The 26,591-nt window shown below is 40.7% G+C and overlaps 2 protein-coding genes across 2 annotated transcripts in view; one reads left to right on the top strand and one right to left on the bottom strand.

The window, feature by feature from the left end:
* The window catches only part of REEP1 (receptor accessory protein 1), a 499,521-nt gene that overhangs the window by 381,460 nt on the left and 91,470 nt on the right, over nucleotides 1-26,591 (top strand). The window lies entirely within an intron of this gene.
* Nucleotides 215-26,591, bottom strand: part of KDM3A (lysine demethylase 3A) — a 34,394-nt gene continuing 8,017 nt past the window's right edge. The window contains exons 6-26 of the mRNA XM_065837162.2: nucleotides 26,103-26,227; nucleotides 25,588-25,660; nucleotides 25,418-25,506; nucleotides 22,972-23,123; nucleotides 21,338-21,909; nucleotides 19,920-20,121; nucleotides 17,417-17,631; nucleotides 11,626-11,778; nucleotides 11,301-11,396; nucleotides 10,847-10,974; nucleotides 9,185-9,371; nucleotides 8,527-8,696; nucleotides 7,498-7,734; nucleotides 6,938-7,109; nucleotides 5,941-6,031; nucleotides 5,240-5,370; nucleotides 4,406-4,525; nucleotides 4,181-4,320; nucleotides 1,837-2,013; nucleotides 1,616-1,750; nucleotides 215-959 (exon numbers count right to left, since the gene is read on the bottom strand). Of these exons, the coding sequence (XP_065693234.1) occupies nucleotides 879-959; nucleotides 1,616-1,750; nucleotides 1,837-2,013; nucleotides 4,181-4,320; nucleotides 4,406-4,525; nucleotides 5,240-5,370; nucleotides 5,941-6,031; nucleotides 6,938-7,109; nucleotides 7,498-7,734; nucleotides 8,527-8,696; nucleotides 9,185-9,371; nucleotides 10,847-10,974; nucleotides 11,301-11,396; nucleotides 11,626-11,778; nucleotides 17,417-17,631; nucleotides 19,920-20,121; nucleotides 21,338-21,909; nucleotides 22,972-23,123; nucleotides 25,418-25,506; nucleotides 25,588-25,660; nucleotides 26,103-26,227 (3,446 nt within the window). The 3' untranslated portion in view covers nucleotides 215-878. The remainder of the gene's footprint in view (nucleotides 960-1,615; nucleotides 1,751-1,836; nucleotides 2,014-4,180; nucleotides 4,321-4,405; nucleotides 4,526-5,239; nucleotides 5,371-5,940; nucleotides 6,032-6,937; nucleotides 7,110-7,497; nucleotides 7,735-8,526; nucleotides 8,697-9,184; nucleotides 9,372-10,846; nucleotides 10,975-11,300; nucleotides 11,397-11,625; nucleotides 11,779-17,416; nucleotides 17,632-19,919; nucleotides 20,122-21,337; nucleotides 21,910-22,971; nucleotides 23,124-25,417; nucleotides 25,507-25,587; nucleotides 25,661-26,102; nucleotides 26,228-26,591) is intronic.

Raw genomic sequence — 26,591 nt, forward strand, 5'->3', positions numbered from 1 at the left:
TCGAGCTACATCATGCTGTGGTTAACCAAAAAAAAGTGATTATATATAAATAATACAGAGATCTGTCACTCAATTCAACACCCTAAGCCCTCAGATACTTTAAGAAATTATATGAACAGTATGTGCTACACAACTTGTTCTTGCATTTCAAAATGCTGCATCGAATTAATTACGTTGTAAGGAGTCAATTGAAGAAGCCAGGCAAGGACCAATGTCTGAAATAGAAGAATTTTATGTAGACCATTCAGTGTTAAAAACCAGAGAATCAAACATCAGTTCAAATTAAAGAGCAGTTTCAAACAGAAGACATTCGATTAAAAGTTTCTTTTAACATTTAGAAATTTAAATACATTTACCTAAAGATGGTTAACCCCCATCTCTATCTTACTATACAATAGCTTAAAGCTACTTTTAAATGCTAGTTCTATGTTAATGTGAAATTCCAGAACCGCATTCTTCTTTTTATGTAAATTGGTTATTAACTTGGGTGACTCCATACTTCCTCCCACCCCAAAATACATTTTAAAAATTGGAGCTTTACAATGTCTTGAATAATATTTTTCAAATGAGTAATTTGGAATAGTTTCCGACAGTTCTATAGGAGGTATTTTGTACAGTTTGGAGAGCAACTCCATATAAAGTTCTATTGCAACTGAGCATTCACAGTATGCCACAGTCCATACATATTACTACATATACAGATCAGGTTTGTAAACATTGGAAGAATACACAGAACATAGTACCACAATCCTCTGGTACTGCCGAAAGGAAGATGAGGTAACATTCATAGAATCTCAAAGTCCACAGAGGTCCTGACTGAGTAGTTAAAACAGCTGCCAACGCTTCTGTTTCATAGTGTGTGGTTAAGGCTTTCTGCTTCACGGTCTGCTAAGGCTGGACTCGTTAGCTCTCAGTATCCCGACTGCGTCCTTCACAGCGTGGTATATGACATTCTTCACCTGGGAGGGGAGAAAAGGGCTTTGGTTTGACACGTAAACAGCGCAGTTAAGGTCAGGTTGGATGACTGGCATGCAGAACACGCCTGCACAGCTTCCCCACACCCTCTGCACTCTCCTTTCAGTTTAAACACAAATCACTTGTGAGAACAAGGCTCCGATGCTAACAGGATATCAACTGAAAATGTGTAGCCCAAGATCATCCAGAGTTCAGCTAAAGGGAAAATGTAAAATGGAAGAAGGAAGCATTTCAAAAGAATCTCAGGAGAAGCTTCAGAAGACATCCTCAAAACTACTAAAGAACTGTAACGAATAAAAACCTATGGGAATTCAAAGAAAGGATTGGGTTGGAAGGGATCCCTGGAGATCATCTGGTCCAACCCACCTGCTGAAACAGGTTCACCTAGAGTACACCTAATAGAAATTCCTCCTCCTAGTAGAAATCCTACACCTAGTAGGAATTCCTCAAGATCCAATACATTAGAGCAGATCTGAATGCAAAAGCAACTTGGGTTCTGGAGAGCTAAATCTTCACCTTATGGGTTTGGTGAGGGTTGGTTGTTGGTTTTTGGTGACTGTTTTGCTGTTTTGTTCTGGATTTTGTTTGTTTTTGACAGAGGGAGGAGGGACAGGGTTCATCTAGAGCATCCGTAAATTACCTGCAATTTATCTTCATGGTTCGTATGTGTATGCGACAGATATCTAAATTCCTGAGTGAGCCAGAAGCAATGTTTGACATGCTCTGGGGATACAAAGTCTTCTGCAACTTTAATACAACTGTACAAATTATGAACCTAGAGAGAACAAACAAGAATTAGCCTTGTGCTCAAACGTCTGCCCACGCAGCCAGGCCGCAACCATGTCCCTCCCTCGTCCTTGCCTGGTGTGGAGCTCCAGCTGGAATGAAAACTACATCTCCTAGAAACTGTACAATAGCCCAGCCTTGAACTCCATACTCTTGATGAAGGCGTTTTCTTAGCGATCGGTCCAAGTACCAACTCTGATCGTGAATGGGATCGTGATCTACAGGGTTTTCTTGACCTTGCTCTTCCGCAACCTGAAAAGTCACAAGACAACAGGTGTTAAAACAGACCGGTCTCGCTGGACAGTCACGATGTACCTGTGGTTCCATACGCACACCAGCTCGAGTGTTTTGCACTGTTAAGAGTTACACGATAAAAGGTTTGGATTCTTGTTCAGTCCTTGGTTTCACAGAATCCCAGAATGTCAGGGATTGGAAGGGACCTCAAAAGATCATCTACTCCAACCTCCCTGCCGGAACAGGAGCACCCAGATGAGGTTACACAGAAAGGCACCCAGGCGGGTTTTGAATGCCTCCAGAGTAGGAGACTTCACAACTCCCCTGGGCAGCCTGGGCCAGGCTCTGTCACCCTCACTGAGAAGAAGTTGTTTCTTAAATTTAAGTGGAACCTTTTGTGTTCCAGTTTGAACCAATTACCCCTTGTCCTATCATTGGTTGTCACCGAGAAGAGCTTGGCTCCATCCTCATGACATTCACCCTTTACATATCTGTAAACATTAATGAGGTCACCCCTCAGTCTCCTCTTCTCCAAGCTCAAGAGCCCCAGCTCCCTCAGCCTTTCCTCACATGGGAGATGCTCCACTCCCTTCAGCATCTTTGTTGCCCTGCGCTGGACTCTCTCCAGCAGTTCCCTGTCCTGGAACTGAGGGGCCCAGAACTGGACACAATATTCCAGATGTGGTCTCACCAGGGCAGAGTAGAGGGGCAGGAGAACCTCTCTGACCTACTGACCACCCCCCTTCTAATCCACCCCAGGTACCATTGGCCTTCCTGGCCACAAGGGCCCAGTGCTGGCTCATGGTCATCCTGCTGTCCACCAGGAGCCCCAGGTCCCTTTCCCCTACACTGCTCTCTAATAGGTCAGTTTCCCTGTCAAGGGTTCATTTCCCAGCCCCTCTCACTTCACAGACATATTGTAAAGGTGGGTATGGGAAATGCAAGCAAGCCCAGTTTACAGTAAGAAGAAACAGCAGGGTTAAGTGGCTTGTGTGTGTTCACAGCGGGAACCACTCTTATATACAGGATCACACTCTAACACTACTATAGCCTGTAACTGGAACAAAACATCCTGAGTGTGGAATTCAGCCCCAAGGCCAGCACAACTCAGTGTGCTCACTGACCAAAACTGAGGATACTAACTCGATTTTCAGGAGAAATAAGGCTGGGAGGCACAACAAGTGCTTCAGAACAGAAATTTGTGGGATGTTGGGAGAGGTTTAATGAAAGAAGTTCCAGTATAAATCCAATTTGCTGTGGCAGTCATTTACATCCAGGACTGTAGCCTAAAAACTCTTTTGGGAGGCAATACACAGCCTGGTTCTACTCCAACACAAGCTGCTGAAACACCACACGCCTGCAGGCAACTGTGATATGAACGCTGTGAGACACAGATGTCAAAGCTCAAAATGCCAGTGCTTATCAAAGCCAGTATCATGTTTTAGCAAGATTTGTTCTTTGTTAATACTAAACAAATCCACTGTAGCCTCGCTAAGCTTCTGCCCAAGATAGCAACCAGGCTGACAAAGCCAACAGTTGTCCATATAATTCCATTTATTCTTTTAAACATCAACATATGAGCTCTTTCCACTTTTAGAGCACTAAATAAGTTCCAGAATTAAGACTGCCAACAACTCTGGACCATTTATGGTGAATTTAAATACTGAAACAACCCTTTTGGATGTAGGATCACATCTCAAACCTTTAACTCCCATGAAAAAATCACCCAAAATACCTCATGTTTTTTTCCCCTCAATTCAAACCTCACAAAGGTATGGAAAAAAAAGGTAGGAAAAGGGAGAGGAGACTGAAGAACTTTATGTGCCACATATTGCTCTGGCATTTCCCAAGAACATCTTACATGCTTTTAAGGAGGATCTAGTTTAAGATTAAACAGTGGGTTTGCCTACATGTAAACCAGCTGGTTTTTTGTTCATTACACACCATCATTACTTGTGCTATAAGCAGCACAGGCAGAAGCAGTGTGTTTATCTACAGGGTACCTTCGAGCTTCAACTCACCACCCTCCTCAGATCCTACAAGATTCATGGCACACAACTTTTGTCTTGGATATAACTCCAGTACATTTGTTTTCAGAACAACTGGGATAGAAAGGGGAGAAAAGCCCAAGGATATGTATTTGCAAGCCTACACAAAGATGAGTTTTTAAGATACAACAGCTTACCTTTTTAAGGAATTCCCTGATCTTCTCGGTGTCTTTCGCAGCATAAATGTGCCACAGAGCTCCAGGCTTTTCTCGACTTTCAGTAAAACGCTTAATTGTCAATTCATCAGAATCGCCATCTTGTATGGTTTTAAGCACTTCTGTTTGGAGTAGATATGAGCAGTTACGCTACAGGGCTTTCCCTCCCCATACAGAAATAACCCCTTCAGAACACAAAGACCTTACCTTCCTCTTGATCAGCCTGGCCCTTGGGGATACCCACATAAACCATGACATTCGCTGCATCAGACACATCTAAATGGAGGTTTGTTGTGCCGTATTTTCTATCTTCTGGTGTTATTAAGCCTGAGGGAAACAAAAAAAAAAAGTAGAAGCACATTAGTAAGACAAAAGGAAACCTAATGCCCCTTTCAGTAGCACCACCTGAAAAACCCAGAGCTTTTACTTCCATTAGCAATTATTCCAGTGCAGTGATACACTTTATATCCACAACCTTGCCTCACCTTGCTTGTCTCTTCCCAATTATTACAGTTCACAGGCTGACACACGGATTTGTATCTATACCTGGCCTGTATGATATATCAAGTCATATTTTCTAAAGCAGTTTAAACTGGCCACAATCCTGCTTAAAGTTTTAAATGGCTTTTGAGCCACAGCAGATGAACAAGCCCTGGAAAGGACTGCTCACAAGGAGATTAAAAACTACATGATACGGCCCAAAAAGGAGATGCCACAGAAGTGACACAGCCAGAAGTAATAACATCACAACAGATATATGTGGCCAGCTATGGGAAAGCGAGCTTGTGTATACACATGGTGCAAGTTGATGGGTAGACTGGGAAAAAATATTATTGGCTTGAAACCACCTGGAAAAAACCCATCTAATAAAAATCATATAATGCTCTGGACATTATTAATACCTATAAGTGAGCGAGAATTAGGTTTTCAGATCAATAGGATCAATCAAGTTGCCCACAGCAGTAAGGATTCATTTAATTGACAGTAAATTTTAATTTGAAAGTGGCATCAACATGGCCTTTAGAGTGAAAAATGCCTTACCGTATGCATTGTACATCTTAGGGCCCAAATCCGGTCGCACAAAATAGTTGGGAAGCCGAGAGGCGAGGTTTAGCTTGCCGCCTCTCCTCGTGTATTCTGGCAATGGAATATTTTTCATCAAATCATCAAACCTAAAGTAATACAGCACAATTTAATGTTAAGAACTGATTAAAAAAACACTGAAATACACCAAAACAAAAGCTTTCTTCAGTTGAGAAACTGTACTCCTTCCCCCAGGGGGGTTGCTGTACACCACGAAAAGTAACAAAACAATCAAGACGTGGGAATATAGCTGAGAAACAAATTTAACCGCTCCAGAGTAATGCTATTTTCTTGTGTAATAATCTCAACTGTAAGTCTTAATACTTAAAAAGGTTTCACAAAAAGAATAAGCTTCTGCTGAACTTTAGATTTAAAAATTACTCAGGCTTTTAGGAAGCTTCCAAGGTTTAAACAATCATTAGCAATTTTAAGTACTCACTTTACCTGACAATAAATACAATTAACTACATAAACATTAATCAGAAAACTTGTTTAGCATTTCCAGCTGTGTCAGGCATCTCTGACAAACAACATGGTTCACATGCAACCAGCTGCTTCGAGGCTGAAGCAGGTGTTGAAACATAAAAGAGTATTCCTACAGGCCATTATTTTGGGGGTGTCTCACACAAGTGATCAAGAGTTTCTTTGTAAATGCATACCGAGAAGGCATCATATCTCTGAAGTCTTCTCCAGGAGGCCAGTCTTTAAGCTTCAACACCATTGGCTCTCCTTCTTCTGTTCTCAGGCGACCTATCGTCAAACATTAACAAGTCTTAGTTTGTAATAGCGGTGCAATTCAAAATCCAAAAAATTAAGACAAAGAAATCCTCATCTTAGTTTAAAATCATGTTCATTTCACAACTATTTATGCAGAACCGGACATACAGGTTTGTCTGACACACTGGTGGGTATCACTGCCATGACAAATGTGTTACAACAGGAGAGTTCAGACCGGACAAGTAGCCTTTGCCAACTCGCCTGCAATTTATCTCCAGCAACTATTTGGTGTTTGAGGCTGATAATAAAGCCAAATATTTTCAAAGATCAAGTGGCAGAAAAGTCTAAGTGAGCTTTCCAGCCCCAAGTACTAAATTCCATAAGTTTACATCACACAAACAGATGAAGTAGAACTCCAGATGCCACGGCAAGTATTAATTCTCCTGAAAAAAAGTTTGTACCTAGAAGTGAAAACAATGCCAAACCTCATGCTCACCTCCTCAAAACATGCTTTTATACAGAATAACTTTGGTTCCTTTGCCACAAAAGGCACCTGCAAGTTAAATCAGCAAAATCCAACTACCTTGTGAGCACAAACCCCACAGATGCTCTTTTATGTTTCACTCAACTGGGCAGAAAAACTGAGAGGTGAACCTGCTTCATAGGGAGATCCCAAACTTTCTCAGAATGTTTCCCCAAAAGACTAATACCATCCAAACATACTCCTGAAGGAGAATCCTCCACAGAGCTGACAATTTCTATCCATTCCAGAGTCACACATGGTGAGAACACATTGCAGACACACTATCCAGGATGAAGAGGGACCCTAGAATGTCTTTTATGCTGCTTGAGACTGCTTAATGATGGCAAATTTGTGCTGGGGCAAGAGTATTTCTGCTGAATATTTTACCTCTTAGAAGAAAAATTCACACTACTTACTTGAAATATCTTCAAATCCATCCCAGAAATCTCCTACAGTAGCTCCAGTGATGATTTCATTGGTCCTGCAGTTAACCAGATCTACTTCCTGCTGGCCAAATTCCTTCCTAAAGGACTCTGGTCTCCAAAGGTCTGCGTTTAATTTGTGATGCACTCCTGACACCATTACAGGCTACGAAGAAGAAGAATATATTCTGAAGAAGTATTACACACCAAAAATTCTAATTCCAAACTGAACAGGGTAATGCATAAAATGTACTGAACATTTGAACACAGGCACTTCGCAAACATTCTGTTTTCCAAATGCTCAGGCTGCCTCACCAGAATTATGCCGTGCATTTGATCATTCTTTATTTCAAGCTAACAAGGCAGTTTTTTATGCAGAGCTGTAAGTTCAGCAGCGTGGTTAGAAACTGGTTTCAAATAGTAAAATATAGATCCCTTTATCTAAGGATCTAACAGTGTTTGCGCAGTGTATTTTATGAAGGTTTAGCATTGCTTATCACTGCACTACAGGTAAAGCACGTGATCTGAAAATAGAAAAATCAGAACTTCCATACCTGTCCCTGCTTCCAGCACTCCCGGAAGACGTTCCAATTGCTTTCATTGTTGGGGTCTTGAAGACACAGCAAGCGGTTGTCACACAACCAGTAGTGAGGTGTATCAAAGCCCATTATCGTGGGCTTTATAGTCAGTCCTTGAGGTTTCTTAGGCAAGTCTGTAATGGTTCTATTTTGCACCAGGGAAGCAAAAATGTCATCGAGGATTTTGGGTGTACTCTTGAGTCCATTGTCTGTCTGATTTTAAAAAAGAGAGAGAGAAAAGAACAAAAAAATAAGTTGGGGCACTTTTCTGTTGCCTTATGATGCAGATCTTAAAAGAAGATTATTTACCACTTTCAAAATGTTTCACATGAGCTCAAAGCCACACAGAGAAACAAAACTTGGCAGAACTCAGCTGTCTAGAAATTCAATGTCACTAAATGCCAGTGCCACTTCTGACACTTTGTCTACAGCATTCTGCTCTGATTAACATTTCAGCAGCACAGTCTATTCCCTAAACATACAAAATACAGCACAGAACAGGACTCTATATCAAAGAACAGAAATGCAGTTTAATCAAGAAGCTCTCAAGGTCAATATTTTACCCCATCATTTTGAAGTCGTACCTGTAAGAGCAAAGAAAGATCAGGAACATTTGAAGTGAACCCATCTGCAAACAAGGTGCGGGAAGGACAGTCACCCACCACAGAATGTTTTTTGTTGTATCTGTAAGTTCCTCGATGCTGCTTTTTTTGAGTCTACTGGACATGCCAAGCAATGCACTTACCAGGCAGTAAATTCATCTGCTTTACCACTGGTTCCCAGTCTCTCACCAGGTCAGACATACTGATAGTACCACTGAGCTTCTATTCGAGAAAGCACTAACTGGGACACTACAACACTGACACTGAATTAAGTCCTTTTTCCCAAACAACAACAGAATTTTACCTACTGTGCCAAACGTCTGTGGTAGTTGTTCACAGGTTTAGAACTGTAGTCTAAAGCTTGGTGTCAACTCAGAACTGTAAAGCAAAATTTTTCATATACCTTTCCTCCCGAGGAGTTCAACAGATTCCGCAAGAACCCCGTGTTATTGTTGCTCACAGGTGTTAATATTGCACTGTTGAATGTCTGCAGGGCCGCAGCAGGCTTAGCTAAACTAGGAAGTGTCTGGAGAGGTTTGTTTTCATTCTTCGAAACAGGTATGAGGAGTTTCTCTGAAATGAAAAAAGAACAGAACACATCTGAGAATGAAGCAAAGATTGATCCTCTGAACTATGAGAAGTATATGCCTTGGATTTTTATTATAAAACAAAAAGATACTCCTGTTTGCATACACGTATCTATGTACACATATATATATCTCCTCTCTATATACACAGATGAAATATTCCTTTCACTTAATTTTCTTCAATACTCCGAAGTTTTTAAAAATCACACGTTCTAAAGTAAATACATTCTCAAATTGAATTTTCAAGAATACTTACATCAAGAGTATGTTAATCCAGTTTTCAAAAAAGAACACGCTAACCTGACAGGTTTTACTCTGAGTCATTGCCAGGGACCTGTTCTGCGATACAGGCACCGAACGCCCATCCCAGCAAGCAGATCGTATCATGCTCAACACAAAATATTGCTGGTTCTGGTCTACATTCTTCTGACAAACAGCCACAAAGGGTTTATTCTTCAACGGTTCAGCACGTACCTTTGTTTTCTTTATTCACGTTTCCACTCATTAAATTTGATAACCAACTTAATGAAGGAGAAGTATTTACTGCAGTAGTTTGTTTACTTCCAATTGTTGACTTCAGGGGAGGGTCGTGTGTAGTGACTTGTGGGCTCAGGACAAAACTGTTGTGTTGAAGGCTGGTCCTCTCGCCAGGTACCAAGTTCTGAAAAAACAAAGTGAGAACTTGTTTAGACACGAACACTCTAATCAAGAAGAGGAAGCAAGCTCTTCCAATTTGATTATTTTACCCAAAAATGGTTTGGCCCTTCAAAAACTATCTGATCTCCACAAGAGGTCAGCATTGCACTTCAGTGTCGGCCAGAGATGACGATCTGGCAGCATTTGGGATCTCCCACCCTTAAGAGCAGGCGATGAAGTCCATCACCCCTGAGACAAGCCAAGTTTCCAGTTACATTTTCTGGGACTGCTTTGGCAACCAAAAGCAGTTTTAATACCCTGTTTCCTCAAAAATAAGTCAGAGTCTTATATCAATTTTTGCTCCAAAAGATAGTTATTTTTTACATGTATAGCTGCTCAGACACTATTTAAATTGACTTTTTAAAAATTAACTGTAACTAGGGCTTATTTTTGGAGTAGGGCTTATATTTTGAGCATCCTCAAAAATCCTGAAAAATCATGCTAGGGCTTATTTTCAGAGTAGGTCTTATTTTTAGGGAAACAGGGTAGCAGCGCTCTCACAATTCCAGTGATAGATGATGTGCAGCCCAGGGCTAAGCTGGAGGTCTGGTTCTGTAGACTAGAACGCCTGCCAGGTCTAAATCAGCTGCCTGTGAGTGCAGCACTGGTCTGGCCAGCACAAGCCAAGACCAGGACTCCTGTACATCTCCTGTGCAGCTGATTTATCTACTTGTTTGGAGGTTCTAGGTAACGGATTCTTGTATTAATTACCAGCACCAAAGTGAAGTCCAGTCTGCCTCTTACACTTATGACAACACATTTATTCTCAAAATAAGTTTATGCATAAGGATATCACAAAATCATAACTACTTCATTCAGCTGTTTTCTTGCAAGATGCTGCAAAACAAAGCCATTAATTTATCTTCTATTTTAAAAAGCAAAAAACCACTACTTCTGTTTACAAATAATCATCCGGTGTTTTGTTTTTTAGTTGGAGTATCAAACTTTGTACTGGGATTCCCAGAGAAATGGGTGCTTCTCCATACTGCTCTAGCCCTCAATTTTATTCATGTTTAGATCTTTAATGAATTCCAGTGCTCTCGGTGCTCTTCTACCCTACTCATTCTTTTAGATGCTGCACGTATTACATCTCCAGGACTCAAGGCAGAGCCTACAATTTGCAACCATTCCCACTAGTCTGTTCTTAAGACTCTTATCTTAAGGGTTCTCTTAATCTAATCTTATTTACTCTCAAAAATTCTCACTGCGTATTTTTCAGGGATAGGTCACTTACTGAACACATCAGCCTGTCAAAGTGACAACACAATTTTCCCCAAAACTTAAAAAAGAACAAAATTTGTGTTCAGTATTTGTCTTTCTGAACAAAAACCTACATGGTGGGACTATCAGTGGTGGACAGGATTAGCAAACCTCCAAAATCAGGGGTAGTAGACTGAGCCAAACCTATACTACACAGTGTGAGACAGAGAGTAGAAATACCTGTTTTGAATCCTCCTTCAGAGTCGGCTTCGATAGTGCCTTGAACTGCTTATTTGCACAAGGACAATTTGCCTTTATTCCCCATTTTGTTCTTATGGAGTGAACGATATCACCAACATCATAGAGAGCTGAAGGAAAAAGTCATTAGTGAGCTCACATGTAATTAGAATATCCAGCATCCAATAAGACTTATGGAAATTGTGTATGCTATGCAGGTAAACAATAGTACACAAACACAGTACAGCATTAAACAACAAGTTTTTCTATTTCTTTGTAAATATCAAATATAATAAAATAGTACTAAGTACATAGGCTGTCCCAGTCTTTGGACAATAAATCCTAAACTTTTACTAACTTTATTACTAAAAAAACACCCCCAATAGAATATAAACAACATACAAAAGACAGCAAAAGCCTACAGCCTTTTTTCATCCCAACTAAATATGTAAAATACCTTTTCCAGGAATTATTTGCGTAGGCATTAGATTCTCTGGTTCGTGTTCCTGCCCCTTCACACATTTAAACCAGGAGAAAGTATCCGAGTCATCATCTGTAAAACAAAACCATTTAGTTGTTTTATTAACGCATCTTTCATCCTCCTCTGGAAAGTTACATGTTTTACTGTTACTGATATACCAAACTACAGGTCTACAACATGGTTTTTTTTGTTGGGAGGGCTTGTCTTGCTGTTTAAGGTTGTTCTTGACTTCCAAGCTCAAAATACAGGTTTTTCTTTCCCCTCTCCCCACTTTGTTTGAAGTAGCCATATGAATTCTCACCTTCATGAGAGCTTTTTTTCCTCATCCTGTAACAATCCACACAGACACCGAAGCCGCACTTGGAGCAGACCCAGTGGAGGTTGAAGATCGTGGTGTCACAGACATCACACATCTCTCGAACTCCACGAACCGCTCGCTTCCAGGCTACCTGTCCTGTGGGAATTGACAGAGCAGACAAAGGGTTATTTTAAACAAAATATTTTTATGTTAAATATAGCTACATTAAGCCACTTCAGTGATAACTTCATAACATTTGAGTGCCTCTCTGCAAACACACATAGCATGGGGAATAAACCAGAGGAGTTGGAGATGTGTGCACACCTGCGGGGATATGATCTTATCAGCATCACTGAGAGGTGGTGGGGTGGCTGCTGTGACCAGAGCGTTGGGATGGAAGGACACAAGGTCTTTCAGAAGAACAGATGGGGGAGATGAGAGGGGTGTCTGTGTCAATGACATGCTGGAGTGCACAGAGCTCCACCTGGGATGGCTGAGGAGCTGATCAAGAGCTTATGAGTCAGGAGTAAAGGGAGGGCAGGGATAGGTGACATTATGGTGGGGTTCTGCTACAAGGCACCTGACCAGGAAGACCAAGCCGACGAGACCTTCTATAAACAGGTGGGAGCAGCCTCACATTCACAAGCTCTGGTCCTTGTGGGGGACCCCGATATCTGTTGGAGGGACAACACAGCCGGGCGGAGACAAACCAGGAGGTTCCTGGAATGTGTTGATACTTCCTTCTGCAAGCGGTGGAGGAGCCAACGAGGAGAGGTGGACCTTGTTCTCACCAACAAGGAGGGGCTGGTGAGGAATGTGAAGCTCAAGGGCAGCCTCGGCTGCAGTGACTGTGAAATGGTGCAGTTCACAACCCTTAAAGCAGAGAGGAGGGCACACTACCCTGGACTTCAGCCTCTTGAGGGATCTGCTTGGCTGAGTACCACGGGATAAAGGCCTGGGGGGAAGAGGGGCCTAAGAGAACTGGTTAATATTCAAGGATCACCTTCACAGTATCACAGTATGTTTGGGATTGGAAGAGACCTCAAAAGATCATCTAGTCCAATCCCCCTGCTGGAGTAGGAACGCCTAGGTGAGGTCGCACAGGAATGTGTCCAGGTGGGCTTTGAATGTCTCCAGGAAAGGAGACTCCACAACCTCCCTGGGTAGCCTGTTCCAGTGCTCTGTTACCCTCACTGAGAAGAAGTTCTTTCTCAAATTTAAGTGCCCTACGCTGGACCCTCTCCAGCAGTTCCCTGTCCTTCTTGAACTGAGGGGCCCAGAACTGGACACCATATTCCAGATGGGGTCTCACCAGGGCGGAGTAGAGGGGAAGGAGGACCTCTCTCGATCTACTGACCACCCCCCTTGTAATACACCCAAGGATGCCATTAGCCTTCCTGGCCACAAGGGCACAGTGCTGGCTCATGGTCATCCTGTTGTCCACCAGGACCCCCAGGTCCCTTTCCCCTACACTGCTCTCTAATAGGTCATTCCCCAACCTATACTGGAACCTGGGGTTGTTCCTGCCCAGATGCAGGACTCTACACTTGCCCTTGTTAAATTCCATCAGGTTATCCCCCGCCCAACTCTCCAGCCTGTCCAGGTCCCGCTGGATGGCAGCACAGCCTTCTGGCGTGTCAGCCACTCCTCCCAGCTTAGTGTCATCAGCAAACTTGCTGATAGTACACTCAATTCCCTCGTCTAAATCGTTAATGAATATATTGAATAATATTGGCCCCAGTACTGACCCCTGAGGCACTCCACTAGATACTGGCCTCCAACTGGACTCCGCACCATTGACCACCACTCTCTGGCTTCTCTCTTTAAGTCAGTTTGCAACCCACCTCACTACCCTATTGTCTAGCTCAGGAGTGATGTATCCCAACAAAGAGGAACTGAGGCCTGAGGCCTGAATGGATAAACAAGGAACTCCTGGACAAACTCAAACACAAAGCAGAAGCTGGAAGCAAGGACAGGTAGTTTGGGAGGAAATACAGAGAAATTGTCCAAGCAGCCAGGGATCAGGTTAGGAAAGCTAAGGCTCTGACAGAATTAAATTTGGCCAGGAATCTCAAGGAAAACAAGAAAAGCTTCTCTAACTACATCAGTGATAAAAGGAAGACTAGGGAAAATATGGGCCCTTTCCAGAACAAAACAGGAGATCTGGTTACCCAGGATATGGAGAAGGCTGGGTACTCAATGATGTTTTTGCCTCAGTCTTTACCACCAAGTGCTCTGGCCATGCCACCCAAGTCACAGAAGGTACAGGCAGGGACTGGGAGAACGAAGAACTGCCCACAGTAAGAGAAGATCAGGTTTGAGACCATCTGAGGAACCTGAAGGTGCACAAGTCCACAGGACCCGATGAGATATGTCCACAGGTCCTGAGGGAACTGGTGAATGAAGCTGCTAAGCCACTATCCATCATATCTGAGAAGTCATAGCAGTCTGGTAAATTTCCCAGTAAAAAGAAACATCACCCACATTTTTAAAAAGGGGTAAAAAAAGGAAGATCCAGGGAACTACAGGCCAGTCAATTTCACCTCTGTCCCTGGCAAGATCATGGAACAGATCCTCCTGGAAACTACGTGAAGGTACACGGAAAATAAGGAGGTGATTGGTGATGGTGAACATGGCTTCACTAAGGGCAAATCATGCCTGACAAGTGTGGCAGCTTCTACACCAGCATTGCAGTGTCAGTGGATAGGGGAAGAGCAACAGACATCATCCACCTGGATTCGTGCAAAGCATTTGACACTATCCAGCATGACATCCATGTCTTTGAATTGGAGAAACATGGATTTGACAGATGGACCAGTCAGTGGACAAGGAATTGGCTGGATGGTCACACTCAAAGACTTGTGGTCAGTGGCTCGATAGCCAAGTGCAGACCAATGCCAACTGGCATTCCTCAGAGTCAGTACTGGGACCAGTGCTGTTTAACACCTTTCTATGATTCTGTAAGACTCAGACTTGGTTTTGCACTTAAACTCCACAAAGCCTCAGCTGTTACAGATTCAGAAAAGTAGGTCTAGAAGGGAGTCTAAGCAATCAAGACTGTTTTTGCTTTCTCCTGTGCAGCCCAACTACACCTCTTACTCCTGACATGTTTGCCCAAGTAAACATGCACACTGCTGACATCTGCCTCAGTAGAAATTTCACAGCTACTCTAGAAAAAAATAAGTTACTACTAGCAAGCTAAGCTTAATCTTGCCCAAATCAGTTTGTCCTTGTCCTCTATCCAATAGCATAGTGGGCAAATAGTTCTTTATCTTTTAGTAGGTTTTCTGTATGTTTATAGGTGTGTATCAGATGTTCTCAGAATAGTCAGCTCTTCTTCTCTGAAGAACTGACCATTGCTGTTCAGGTTTCTCATATACCCGTCATATTCCACCCTCCTCACCCCATGTCACTTCTTCAGTTCACTCAAAACATCCCAAACATTGACAATATCTTCAAAAAAATTACAAGCCCTTCCAGGGCCACATTATGTACAGATTATTATAGCCCAATCTTCATTATGTTGCCAGCTAGAAAACTAGACTAGACAAAAAGCACACATCTGCCTCCTTCTGTGCTTGTAGCTTCTCTGAAGTTTTCTGCCCACAGTGTTTCTTATTTTTAAAAGCAAGTTATGAGAGACCATGTCCTAATGTATGCTAAAAAAAACACACCAGGATCCAAGACATCTGTTGTTTTTCTTCTATATAATGCCCATTAACTATGTATGGAACAAAACTAGAACAGTGTGGCACAATTTGTTCCTAAGGCAGAGGTAAAATTGTTTGACTACTTCCTGTAGAATTTTTTCCAAGAGACAGAGGTCTAAATATCACCTTCTCTGCCTTTTAAAATCTCGCACTATAGTTATCATTTTCTAGGTCAATCTTCAATTTCCCCCAAAGAGAATGAAGATTTCTTTTTGTTATCTGTTGCATGTCACTTAATATTTCAGTTTTCTACTTTTGTCCTTCTCTCCTCCTCCTGCTCTTTGTTTTCTCTCCATAGTTTGACTTTGCCTCTGTCTCCTCTTGGCACTTGGTGACCAAGGAGCAACGTGACCTAAAAAGCTGTTCTTTTTACACTGGTCAATCTTTTACTGCACAAGGATAATTTCACTTGTGCCTATTTATTCTTCCAGAAACTCTCACAAATAATTTTGTTCCTCTCATTTGTCACATGGCTCCACCTGCCAGAGTCCCATAATTCACTGGTAAAAGAGAGAAGTGCTGACCCTGAGACATACTGTGGAGTCCAAAAACATTCAAACATAAATGATCCCCTAAAAAATACTTGAACAAAATACTTTGACATTTTGGAAAAGGTCAGTTTGTCTGAGCTACAATTTTTATGGAAAGGTATCATTTCAACTGAACTTCGCCAAGAAAAGTTTATCGTCATTTTAAATGAGGGTGGCAAGAGAATCTACCTTTTTTCTATGCCTACTGAGTGAGCACTCTTTCACTGAACTGCTTAAAGAAGAATGAGTATCTAGACTGTAAATGACTTCTTTCCTATCCGGGCATTAAAACATCCTCAGTTTTAATGAAATTGAGTTCCCTTACTCTCCCCAGCCAGGGCAATAAACAATCAAAGAGGAATTAGTGACATCTTGCTCCTTTCAAACCAACTCCAGAAGTCACATATGTCTTTTTCTTGAAGCAGAGGATGTTTCTGGTAGGTATGCTAACAGATGCATCCTCTGCCATAAGAAACACCACATCCCCCACTTTGTTTCATGAACTCCACCCAAAATGTCATCCTTCTGAAGGTGTTTTGGTATTCCAGTCTGCACCTCTCACTCTGGCTGTTGATACTTCAGCTCCGCAGGCCTGAATACGTTCAACTTCAAGCAAAAAGCAGAGCTAACAGATTCAAGCAGTCCAGGGTAAGACCTCACAGCAAGCACTTCCAGAATATCTCACGTCTTTCCCTTCCCTTTTGAAAGGTATTCAAGCCTGCTCAGTTTTTTTTCTATTAAAACCTTGGAGTGACTAGTAAGCTGATACGATCTATGGATAACATCACACTAGCCAAATGTAGAAGACATTGGGTAAACAAGTCTTCTAAATTGTATTGCATCTCTGTCACATAATCCAAAAAACAAATATTGTTTGAAGAGCGATTCTACCCTGAGAAGTGATTATGCAAGATCACAACCTTCTTTATTGGTCTGCTCATGTTTGGTACAGAATGGTTTTGATGTGGCCAAAAACCCGTGTCTGAGGTTGCAAGGTCTGTTGTGTCTGCACTGAGGATGCTCTAAAGTCACCCCATCAATAGCACCTGTATGTAAAATCACCCGAAACACTCCTACTAGAACCTTCTAGGTGGAGGAAAAAGATTTCTTTACTGACTTGACAGGCAGCATTAGGTCCATTATGCAAGAACAATCAAATAGGACCAAAGCAATCTAACAGAATCTGTGCAGTCAAAATGAAAGCTTTATTTCATTTACATGCTTGGAATAGACTGTCAGCTGCCTGCTGTTTATTTTCTTTACACTTTGTTTCGTAACAGAATTACACTGTCTGCAATAGAAAAAGTAATTTGAAAACCCGAGAAAAGTCTTCCGACACAAAGAAGGGTAGAATTAGTTTCCCCCACCTGTGAGCAGAGCTGTTGACACTAGTTCACATTAGACCTTAACCATCACCCTCCCTCAGAGAGGGAAACACTCAAGTCTTATACAAGATTTCCAAATGCTTGCAATACATTTTCACACAGGTCAGAAGCTTAAAGTTTCACATCAAACTATTAAAATAGAGATTATTTTAATACAAATTGGTCTTACTGTGTGGTTCAATTGTTGACATGACTTCCTTTTCAGATATCACTAGCTGACAGAAGTGGTCTCCAATGTTGGCCAGGATATACTTGGCCGTGTCGAGATCCAGACCCACGACATTTTTTGCTAAAGGCAGCCACAGGCTAATAGCCTCAGGGTCATACTTATTTGGAGTTAAGAAACCTTCCTCCCGCAGTATTCCATGCTTATTGAACTGCAACCTGTGGAAAGAGGGAGAAAAGGAGAAAAATTCATTATCCCAAATGTTTCATTAGTTTACATTCATCCCAATGAGTCAATGTCTGAACTAAAAACACGTATACTGTATGTCAATGAGTTTAACTCTCAATAGTTACAGACACAGATGAACGTACTGATCGTTAGCTGTGAGCATGCTTAATGCACTACTTGTTAAAAAAAGACTCAAAACATCATTTTTTTGTAATAAGGTAGTTTTCCTAATATAGACTTTTTTCCCCCACACAAAACCAAATTAGGTAAACCATTTTTAAAACGCATTGGCATTGAGGATCACATCTAGGGGAGGTAATGATAAGAATTTCATCTAAAGCTGTGTACAACTCACAAGAGAAGTTAAACTACCATAAATATAGAATATACTTCAGTAACAATTAATTTGGAAGTAGCTGTCAAAAAAAATAATCAAGCAAAGTTTGAGTAAGATATATTATTGAGTGATTCTGAGTAGTTGGAAAGAATGAGATCTGTATTACTAACAGTTTATTAAATATCAAGAGTTCTGCTCCTGTTTACAGGAACCTTTTTACTAAATGCTGCAGAGGGAAGTTGACTTCTGATGGCAACATGTGCTCACTATAGTGTTAAGTGTGGCAAAAAAACATGTGCTGGCAACTGGTATCAGACAAATGCCATCCTCAGGCTTTGCAGATTTCACATTCAATAAAGAGACAGTTCCATCAGCCTCGAGTTCTAAACTAAAGGATTCAAGTGCTTTGAACTGCACTGCAATTCTGGATTTTTACCCTGAAAAGATGAATTAACACAGTCTCACATATTTTTGAATGTTTTAGTTGATGTCCGATTATTCCAAGATTTACTATAGTAAACTCTCTAATCTGAGCTTCATTATTAGTAACATTTTTTTAAGCCTTTAGCTAGAAAGCCTACAAGGGGGGGGTGAAGGTGTCACAATAGAAGAATAAGCATCAAGCAACAAATCAAAGAGTGGAAGAGTATTTTTTTTTTCCGTGATCTTTGTAACCTTTCTGCTTTCGGTTTTTTTCTTCACCAGGGTATTTTTACCCTACCTACACACTCAAACAGAAGTCATTCCTCTGCAAATCAAATGGAAAACTAAAATTAAGTAAGCTTCCCATCTCCCTTGTGATAACTAGTATTTTCACTTTTCCTCTCCAATATCAACAAGGGTTACCTTCTTCCCATAAAACATAGTTCATCCTGCAAAGCATAAATGGGGTAGAGGGGGGAAACAAAAAGAAGCATGAATAACATCTGGACATCAGATCAAATAGTTCCTGGAAAACATTTACACAACTTGAAGCCAAAGGAAATGGCATGTTAAAAACCAGCCAGACACTGCAGTTTGACAACAATCACCCTGGCCTTACAGAGAGGCTTCAAGTAACAGTTTAACACTTTTTCAAAGGGTTCCACATGGTGTTGTAAGAGCTGAAGAGATAAAACATTAAAAGACCTTTGTGCAACTCAAGAATCAGGCTCTGGTGGCTGTGGGTGGGGTTATGATGGATCTAAAGCTGCAGATCAAGTTTGGAAATGCAATCACAGCACCAGAGTCACCAGGTTTCCCTATAAGTTGCCTTGCTGACCCTCTCCGTCTGCCCTCCCAAAACCCAGGAAGTGGACTGATTAAATGTTTCTTAAGGGCAGCTTAAAGAAATTGCACAAACTCTTACATGTAAAGTGTAAAAAAGAATGAAGGAACACAATGTAAATTATTATTTTGACCATCTCATCTCAAGACTCCAGCTAAAACTTCTTGGCCACTTACTGCAACTCTACTGCAGCTGTGGATGTACAGCTAACATTACACGTGTCCAACTAAGCTATAGGAGACACGCACAGAATCCACCCTCTCACTTTTATTTCCAATACTACTGAGCTGTAGCACTCAAACTAAACTCATTTTATCCCACTGGCACTCAGCCTGGAATAACAAAATAAAGAGCTCAAAGTCCTGCCAAAACATTTTCTACTCAAATGAAGCAGTTAAAAAATTTCTAAGGGCTAAGAAAACCCCAAGAAAATTAGTTAGGTATATTAGCCTTATAGCTTAACATTAGGTCTCTGCTTCTAAACTGCTGGATGTCGGTGTGTAAATTAAACCACTTTGATCAAATAACTGGTCCGTATTATAGCTAACAGTGAACACTCAACAGCCTCCAATTCAAAAGAGGAAAAAAGGTCCTATATGTCCAACTCAGGCATGGGGCATGTTATTCACATTTAAAGAACATCAAGGTCTCCATAGAATCAAAATTCTTCTTACCTTCTAAAGTGAAAGAATCGACAAAAGACAGTGGAGTCTCTTTGCTCTTTGTTCTTCCGATAACTGTCCAAACGGCATTCCCTGCATTTATGCAAGTGAGGCGCGATATTATTGCAGGAACCATCCTGAACAAATGCTTCTCCACTTTGCTGCAGCTTCTTCACTTTAGAAGCATCTGCTAAAATTGACTTGCGAACAATTACTGCAGGGAAGAGTAGCGCAGATTAGACAAGCTTTAGTTTCCCATATAACAGTGCAAGGAACTGTATTTTAGTGAGAGATCTGTGTCAACTTTTCTTATAAGTTTCACATGACATTGAAACAAAGTTCTGCTAAGATATTTACAGCTGGCAGAAACCTCTTTTCAAGGTCAGCAGAAACTGGAGCCATAGTCCATGGACGCAAGTTTAACTGTTCCTTTCTCTCCTCCACAGAGGAGTATTTTCAAAGAGTGTCTGCTTTTAATGAAAGCTCTTCAGCCATCAGGCTGTATTATCTGAGCACTGAGTAGACCAGGGCATTAGAAATCATATTTCACAATTAATGAAGACACAAATACAACCTGGCCATTTCTCACTCCTGTTTTCACCCTTCATGACGCAACAGCTTTCAGCATTGTACTACAACAGATTCCAAACATGTCTCCTCTTCCCATACTGCAGAGGCAAGGACTAGCAGGGCACACCAGCAACTGCTTGGCTGGCCGTGTACCCATGTTAATTATGGAATAGCACATGGTAATCCAAGACCAAGTAACATGAGCTTGAAAAGAAAGAAGAGATGGGTGTGTAGGGAGATTCCCAGAACCCCGAATGACCAGCTATACCACCTAACGCACAGCACAATCCATAACATCAGGAGTCCAGCTCCTTACACAGCTACCGCCTTTCTTGCCACCTGGAAAACTTCAAGAGCTCACCAAGTAGAACTGGGTCACAGAAGACATAGAAACAAGGTGGGTTGTTTTGGGGTTGGGTTGTTTCTTTGTTTTGTTTTCAGAACAGTTATTAAATGAAAGCCCCGTTGACAAAGTGTTGTTGAGAACAACTTCCATCTCTCATCACACAAAATTTAGAACCATTGTGAAAAAATAAGCAGTGTCTCATTATGCCACAGGCACTTGCATTCCAAACAGAACCTTGTTTTTGTAACTCATTTTGCCATTCTGTTCTTGCATATATTTGGTAATAACTTATACACAGAAATTAATGATTAGTCCTTTTCCTTCATCAGGAAAGGATGTTTTTCTCAAGTTTATCGCATTCCCCTTGTAACAGAACCCACAAATTACTCAAATTCCGGCTCACTCACACAATTCAAATTACTAATTTTGCATATGTTGCAAAGGATCTACTTGAATGGAGTTACACAGAAATGACAAGGACTTTCAAATGACAGGAAGTTTTAAAAATACTTACTATTATCCTGGACCTTGGCACTTCCAGTCCAACAGCTTTCATTTTCATTCCTGTCATAAAGAACCTCATTTGAATTTCTTCTAATCAAAAATTCCATGTCCATAAGTTCATCAGTCTTTTTTCCTTTGTGGCTCTTCTGGCTATTGCAATTGCTTTGTGATTTAACTCCAGGCTCGGTAAAAGGGAGAAGATGAGCATCTGAGGTTGAGGGTCTACAATCCAAAGTCCGCTGCAGTTCGAGAGTGCTACTGACTCTGGGTATTGCTATGGAAGAGCTAAGGTGTTGCAACTGTTTTACAGAAATACACTCTTTTGGAAAGTTTGTTGTGGGCTTCAGAAGATGTTCATTTGTATTTTTCAGGTTGGTTCCTTTTTCATTAACTGAATTATTCAAAGATGGAGATCTTGAGGTTGTCAAAGAGGTATATTTACCATTTTGATCGTTGAGATTTTGAGTTTGTTCTTTAGATATAAACCCCACTTTAGGAAAGGCCGTCAGATTTTCCTTCAATGGATTAATTCCAGTATTAAGACAAAAAGGATGAGTTTCCGGTAAGCTTCGTCTACACGTGCTGAAAAAACACAACATGCAATAATTAGAAAAGAAAAAGGCATCAAAATAATCAGGGCATCAGCTGCTTAATCTAGCCACTTTTCAAGCTTGAAAGAATATATTTAACCATGTACTTTGAATTCTGCTGTTCTGAGATTTTGTGTGAGGTTAAACAGGCTTGTGGTTTCGAGGGGTTTTTTTGTTTGGGTTTTTTTGGGGATTTTCTGTGGGGTTTTTTTTGGTTTTGATTTTTTTAAGAGTTGGACAGAATGATAAAGCTGTACACACACAGGCACACACAAATATACGTACTGCAGCCACTACACTACCTTCTCTCACAATTAAACAGCTACTGTCTCATTTTCTCCATGCAACAGCTGTATAACCAAATGCTTTTCACTTCCATGTCTGTGTGAGAAGATTCTAATACTCAAGGAACTTCTGGCTGGCACCTACAAGTTTATATTTGAGACAGTAAAACTGCTCCAACACAAAAAGCTCAAACAACAAAAAAAAATTCTTTCTGCATTTATCTTGTGAGATATATACTCAAAATGAAGTAGGAACAAATTCTATACCACTTCTTTTAAATCTAATACACAAAATTTCAGTTTCTGTCACACTATTTCTACCATTATGCTCATTTCCGTGATAAAATTGGGGTAAAGAAGCTTAAAGCCACTGGTGTTCAATAGAAATGTAATTGAGGACCTGTACTTGATCTGCAAGAAGCTGAGGTACAGGACACCTGCTTGGATGTGTTCTGTTTTTCCTGGGGATAGGGGAGGAATGTGTCTGCCAAAAACAAGGCACCACACCTATGTATAACCCATTAGTTTACACATGGGTACAATGAAACAGTAACATTTGTTTGTGACATTGAAGGGCAACTACCTCAAAGAAAAAGATGACGTAAGTAAATTACGTATCCAGGGTAACTGAGTCTAACACTTTTCAATGCCAATATTACAGAAGATCAGTTACCACAGTTCTTTAAAATGACTTCTGAGTGAGTTTGGCTAAGAATTGGAGTTATTTTTGGAGAGGAAAAAGTCTGCATAAGCATAAACTGATTCCTTACCCCTGAGGAGTTTCTGCACCAAGATTGGGTGGTGAGTTTGCTGGCAGGGGCAGACCCGGATGCCTTTGGTCTTTATTTGCAGGAGTACACCCCAGCAATGCTTCACCCAACACAGTTGGTACTGACTGCACTTGTCCCTGACTGGGAGAAACCTGTAAGGGAGATTTTAACAGTTAGGAAAATTCAGGATAACAGAAATACTGCTTTGCAGGGTTCAGCTTAAAAATAAAAATACATGAATGCCCTTCCCGCCGTGTTTAATAAAGCTCATTGAAGATCATTCTTCTCTCAGACCATAAGACAAAAAGACCTTAAGAGTGTCTTTTTACACCTTACAGGTTCCATCAAACACTGTTCATGTTCATTCAGTTTCCTTCAATTAACAACAAAATTTGGGGGGGAAGGAAGATGTATATTAAGAGGGCAGAAAGGAAGAGAGAAAGCTCTGCTTCTCATAACTGCCAATGCAATGATCTTTCTAAAGTAATTGCAGTAATCAGAATTCAGAAATAGCTTTCAGAGCTCATCTGAAAATCCCAGAGAAAATTAAAACTGTGAAGCTAATCTGACATCACCAAAAATCTAGATGTGAACTTCCCTGTAGTGAGAAAAATCTTTACAATGGGATTCTAGAAAGTGCTAAGAAATCCTGTGCCGATTAAATCACCCACCTCACAAATCTACAATTCTTTTAGGAACACAACAGCCCTACCAAATTCACAAGCATCTTCAAAAACAGCAGTTTTTTGTGGTGCTCCTTCCTCAGCTCTAACATCCACATTCCACTCCCACATGCTCAACTTATTGCTGAAGTTACAGTACAGATTGCTACCATCAGCTCCAAAATATTTCCTTTCTGCTTTGGTATAACACAGCTGTCAGGCAGCAAGACAAGTCTCAAAAAACACTGGAATTAATTAACTGCAAATTAGAAATCAGAGTACTATCACCTGCTATGTTAAACAAAAAATATGGCTTTGGTTTATCACTCCCGTATATTCAGATGCAGCAAAAAATCTGAGAAACAAATGGAGATTGTGTTTTCATTATTAGAAAATACACTCACTTGTAACTATTTTGAGAAAACAGTGGCAAAACATTTCCCAAAGAGTGCAAAAGTGATACAGATCCAGTCCTTCAAAGAAAGGGAGACCAGAAAATGAGAACTTCACTACTTTAAGGAAAAAGTATCATGAAACAAGCTATGAATTCAGATCGCAGTAACTCTTCTGCAGACATTTGGAATAAGAAGACCAGCTTTGCATGTGTCAAGCAGGCTGCTCAGTGGCTGAATTTGCAGAAAGCTGAAGAATGGCAAATTGAGCACCCAAAAGATGCTAAATAGACTCAAACACAAGCTATAGAAACAACATTAAGCAGAGCATGACTGCAATGCACTGGCTACTTCACACACGTTCCTCCTCAGCAGTAAATACAAGATAGATCACTCTTCTCATTGAGGAATCTTAACTTGGACTTGCTACCTCATGCTGTATCTTTGTGAAGCCATTAAAGGCTTCTAATAATGATATCCAGTCATTAGCCAGACCTACATAATTGACTCAGCACAGGACTGACTGCACAGAAGCCAAAAAAATCAAGTAGTCAAAAAAACACCAAACCACTCACAACAAAGTCAAAACCCAACCCTTCTGCCCCACCACTGCTCTAGAGCTTCCAGATGGCTACTCCTGCTTAAAATGCAAATTTTGGTCTGAAATGCTGCGACAAAATTATAGGGTAAGTTTGAAGTACTGTTCTTTAGCCAAGCCATTATTTTTCATTCGCATTTCTATACTTAAGTTACCCAGATCATGTTTTGACCTTTGAGAAAGTCTTCTTTGATCTCAGCGATACTTGGCAGGTCACTCACAAAAGTAGTAAATGTAGACATAGAAATACTAAAAAAGTAACCATATTCCCTTTTTGTACTAAAACAACATTCTTCCAGACTGCTGCTTGTGTAGCTTTCATACTCAAAGCTTTCAAGTGTAGCTGAGGGTTTGGGTTTCAGTACAAAATACTTAAAGAACATGAAAAGCAAGAGTAATAAACTTGAGAACTACTTTGTATTTTCTCCCACTATGGAATAGGTAATCAGGCAGGTTAACTCCTAAGCAGAAGGAGGGGTCAAAAAGCACAGTTTAAAAAAAACAAACACAAAACCCCCCCCCCCAAAAAAAACCAAAAACACTACCACAAAAAAAAAAAAAAAAAAAAAAACCACAAAAAAACAACCACCCTACACCTTCAAGGCTCAGTAACTTTTTCTCAGATTATCACAAGGCAAGATGTTTTACCCAGGCCTAGACAAGTTTCAAAGAACTCAACACACCCTCCCAGGGATTATATCTATTATTTGACTTTCCTATCTAATCCGTATTTGTGTTCTGAGAAATGACATAACCATTATATAACAGTCATATATAACATAGTAAGACGTTACCTCAGGAGAAGATTTTGTGTGTTTAGCATCAACACTTCCACTATTCTCAGATGACTTCCTTTTCAGGCCCCCAATTCTTTTAGATTTATCTGGAAAAGAAGGTGATCAAGATTAGTCTATCACAAATACACTAGATAAGAGTTTGAAATACAAACACTAACAGGTCTTACCACATTTTCCATTGTTGTCATATATGATTTCAACGTGAATTAACTCTGGATCAAGAGTTTTTAAAGCTGGAATCTTGGAAAGAAACAAAAAACACAGAGGCAGCCATTTAGAGAGGTGAAAATTACCATTTGAATGTACTTATCTTCGATGTGGCACAGACTAAGCTTAGACACGTCTAGGTTCTTTGAATGCCAAACTGAATTTAATGACTCATTGTTAAGTATCTCTGCATGAAAACACACAAACTGTTTCAGAGCCCTGTCTGCTCAGTATATAAATATTCCAGATCTCCCTTATTCTGTGTAGAAAGCCACTTGTTGTTTGATAATTCTACCAGCAGCACAAAGTAATACAGAAACACTTTGAAGTAATAGATTATTCTGCACTACATTGATGCCCATTTTTTTAAGCTTAGTAGAGTAAGGATGGAATTTAAGAAATGTGTTGGTGGTGACACAAAGACAAGATCCTACTCATCCCCCAACTCTGTAAACTCAAAGCAACTGGATTTTACCTCCTGACAGTTGACTTCTAGAGTTCTTGTAGCTGGATTTCCATTGACAACAACCGCTGTGAACCACTGAGTAGATGGATCCAGGCTGTAAATTCTAATTTTTGAACCAATTATATTTTTTCCACCTTAAAAATGGGAAAAAAAATGAAAAAGGGAGCATGAAGATCATCACAGTTACCAATATGAATTTGCCAACAGTACCCCATGTAAAACGCAAGTGAGCAAAACAAACTGAGAACCTTGAGACAACTTCCACAGAGTTCAGCAGGGGGAGGAAAACATGATAAAACCATGTTCCAGATACCCCCTGCCTGGAACAGTTCAATGAAGTTTTTTGGAGGTCGAGACATGCAGCACCGGCCAGACTGACCTCCAGATTTCAGACAGAAAGACAGGGCAGTGGACACAGAAATGAAGATTCAATTATTATGTGTGAACTTTTCCTCTTTTTACAGTATTGGAAAAGACAACTCTAAGTTGTAACACTTA

The sequence above is a fragment of the Patagioenas fasciata genome, chromosome 4, assembly GCF_037038585.1.
Source record: "Patagioenas fasciata isolate bPatFas1 chromosome 4, bPatFas1.hap1, whole genome shotgun sequence".
Classification (NCBI taxonomy): Eukaryota; Metazoa; Chordata; class Aves; order Columbiformes; family Columbidae; genus Patagioenas; species Patagioenas fasciata.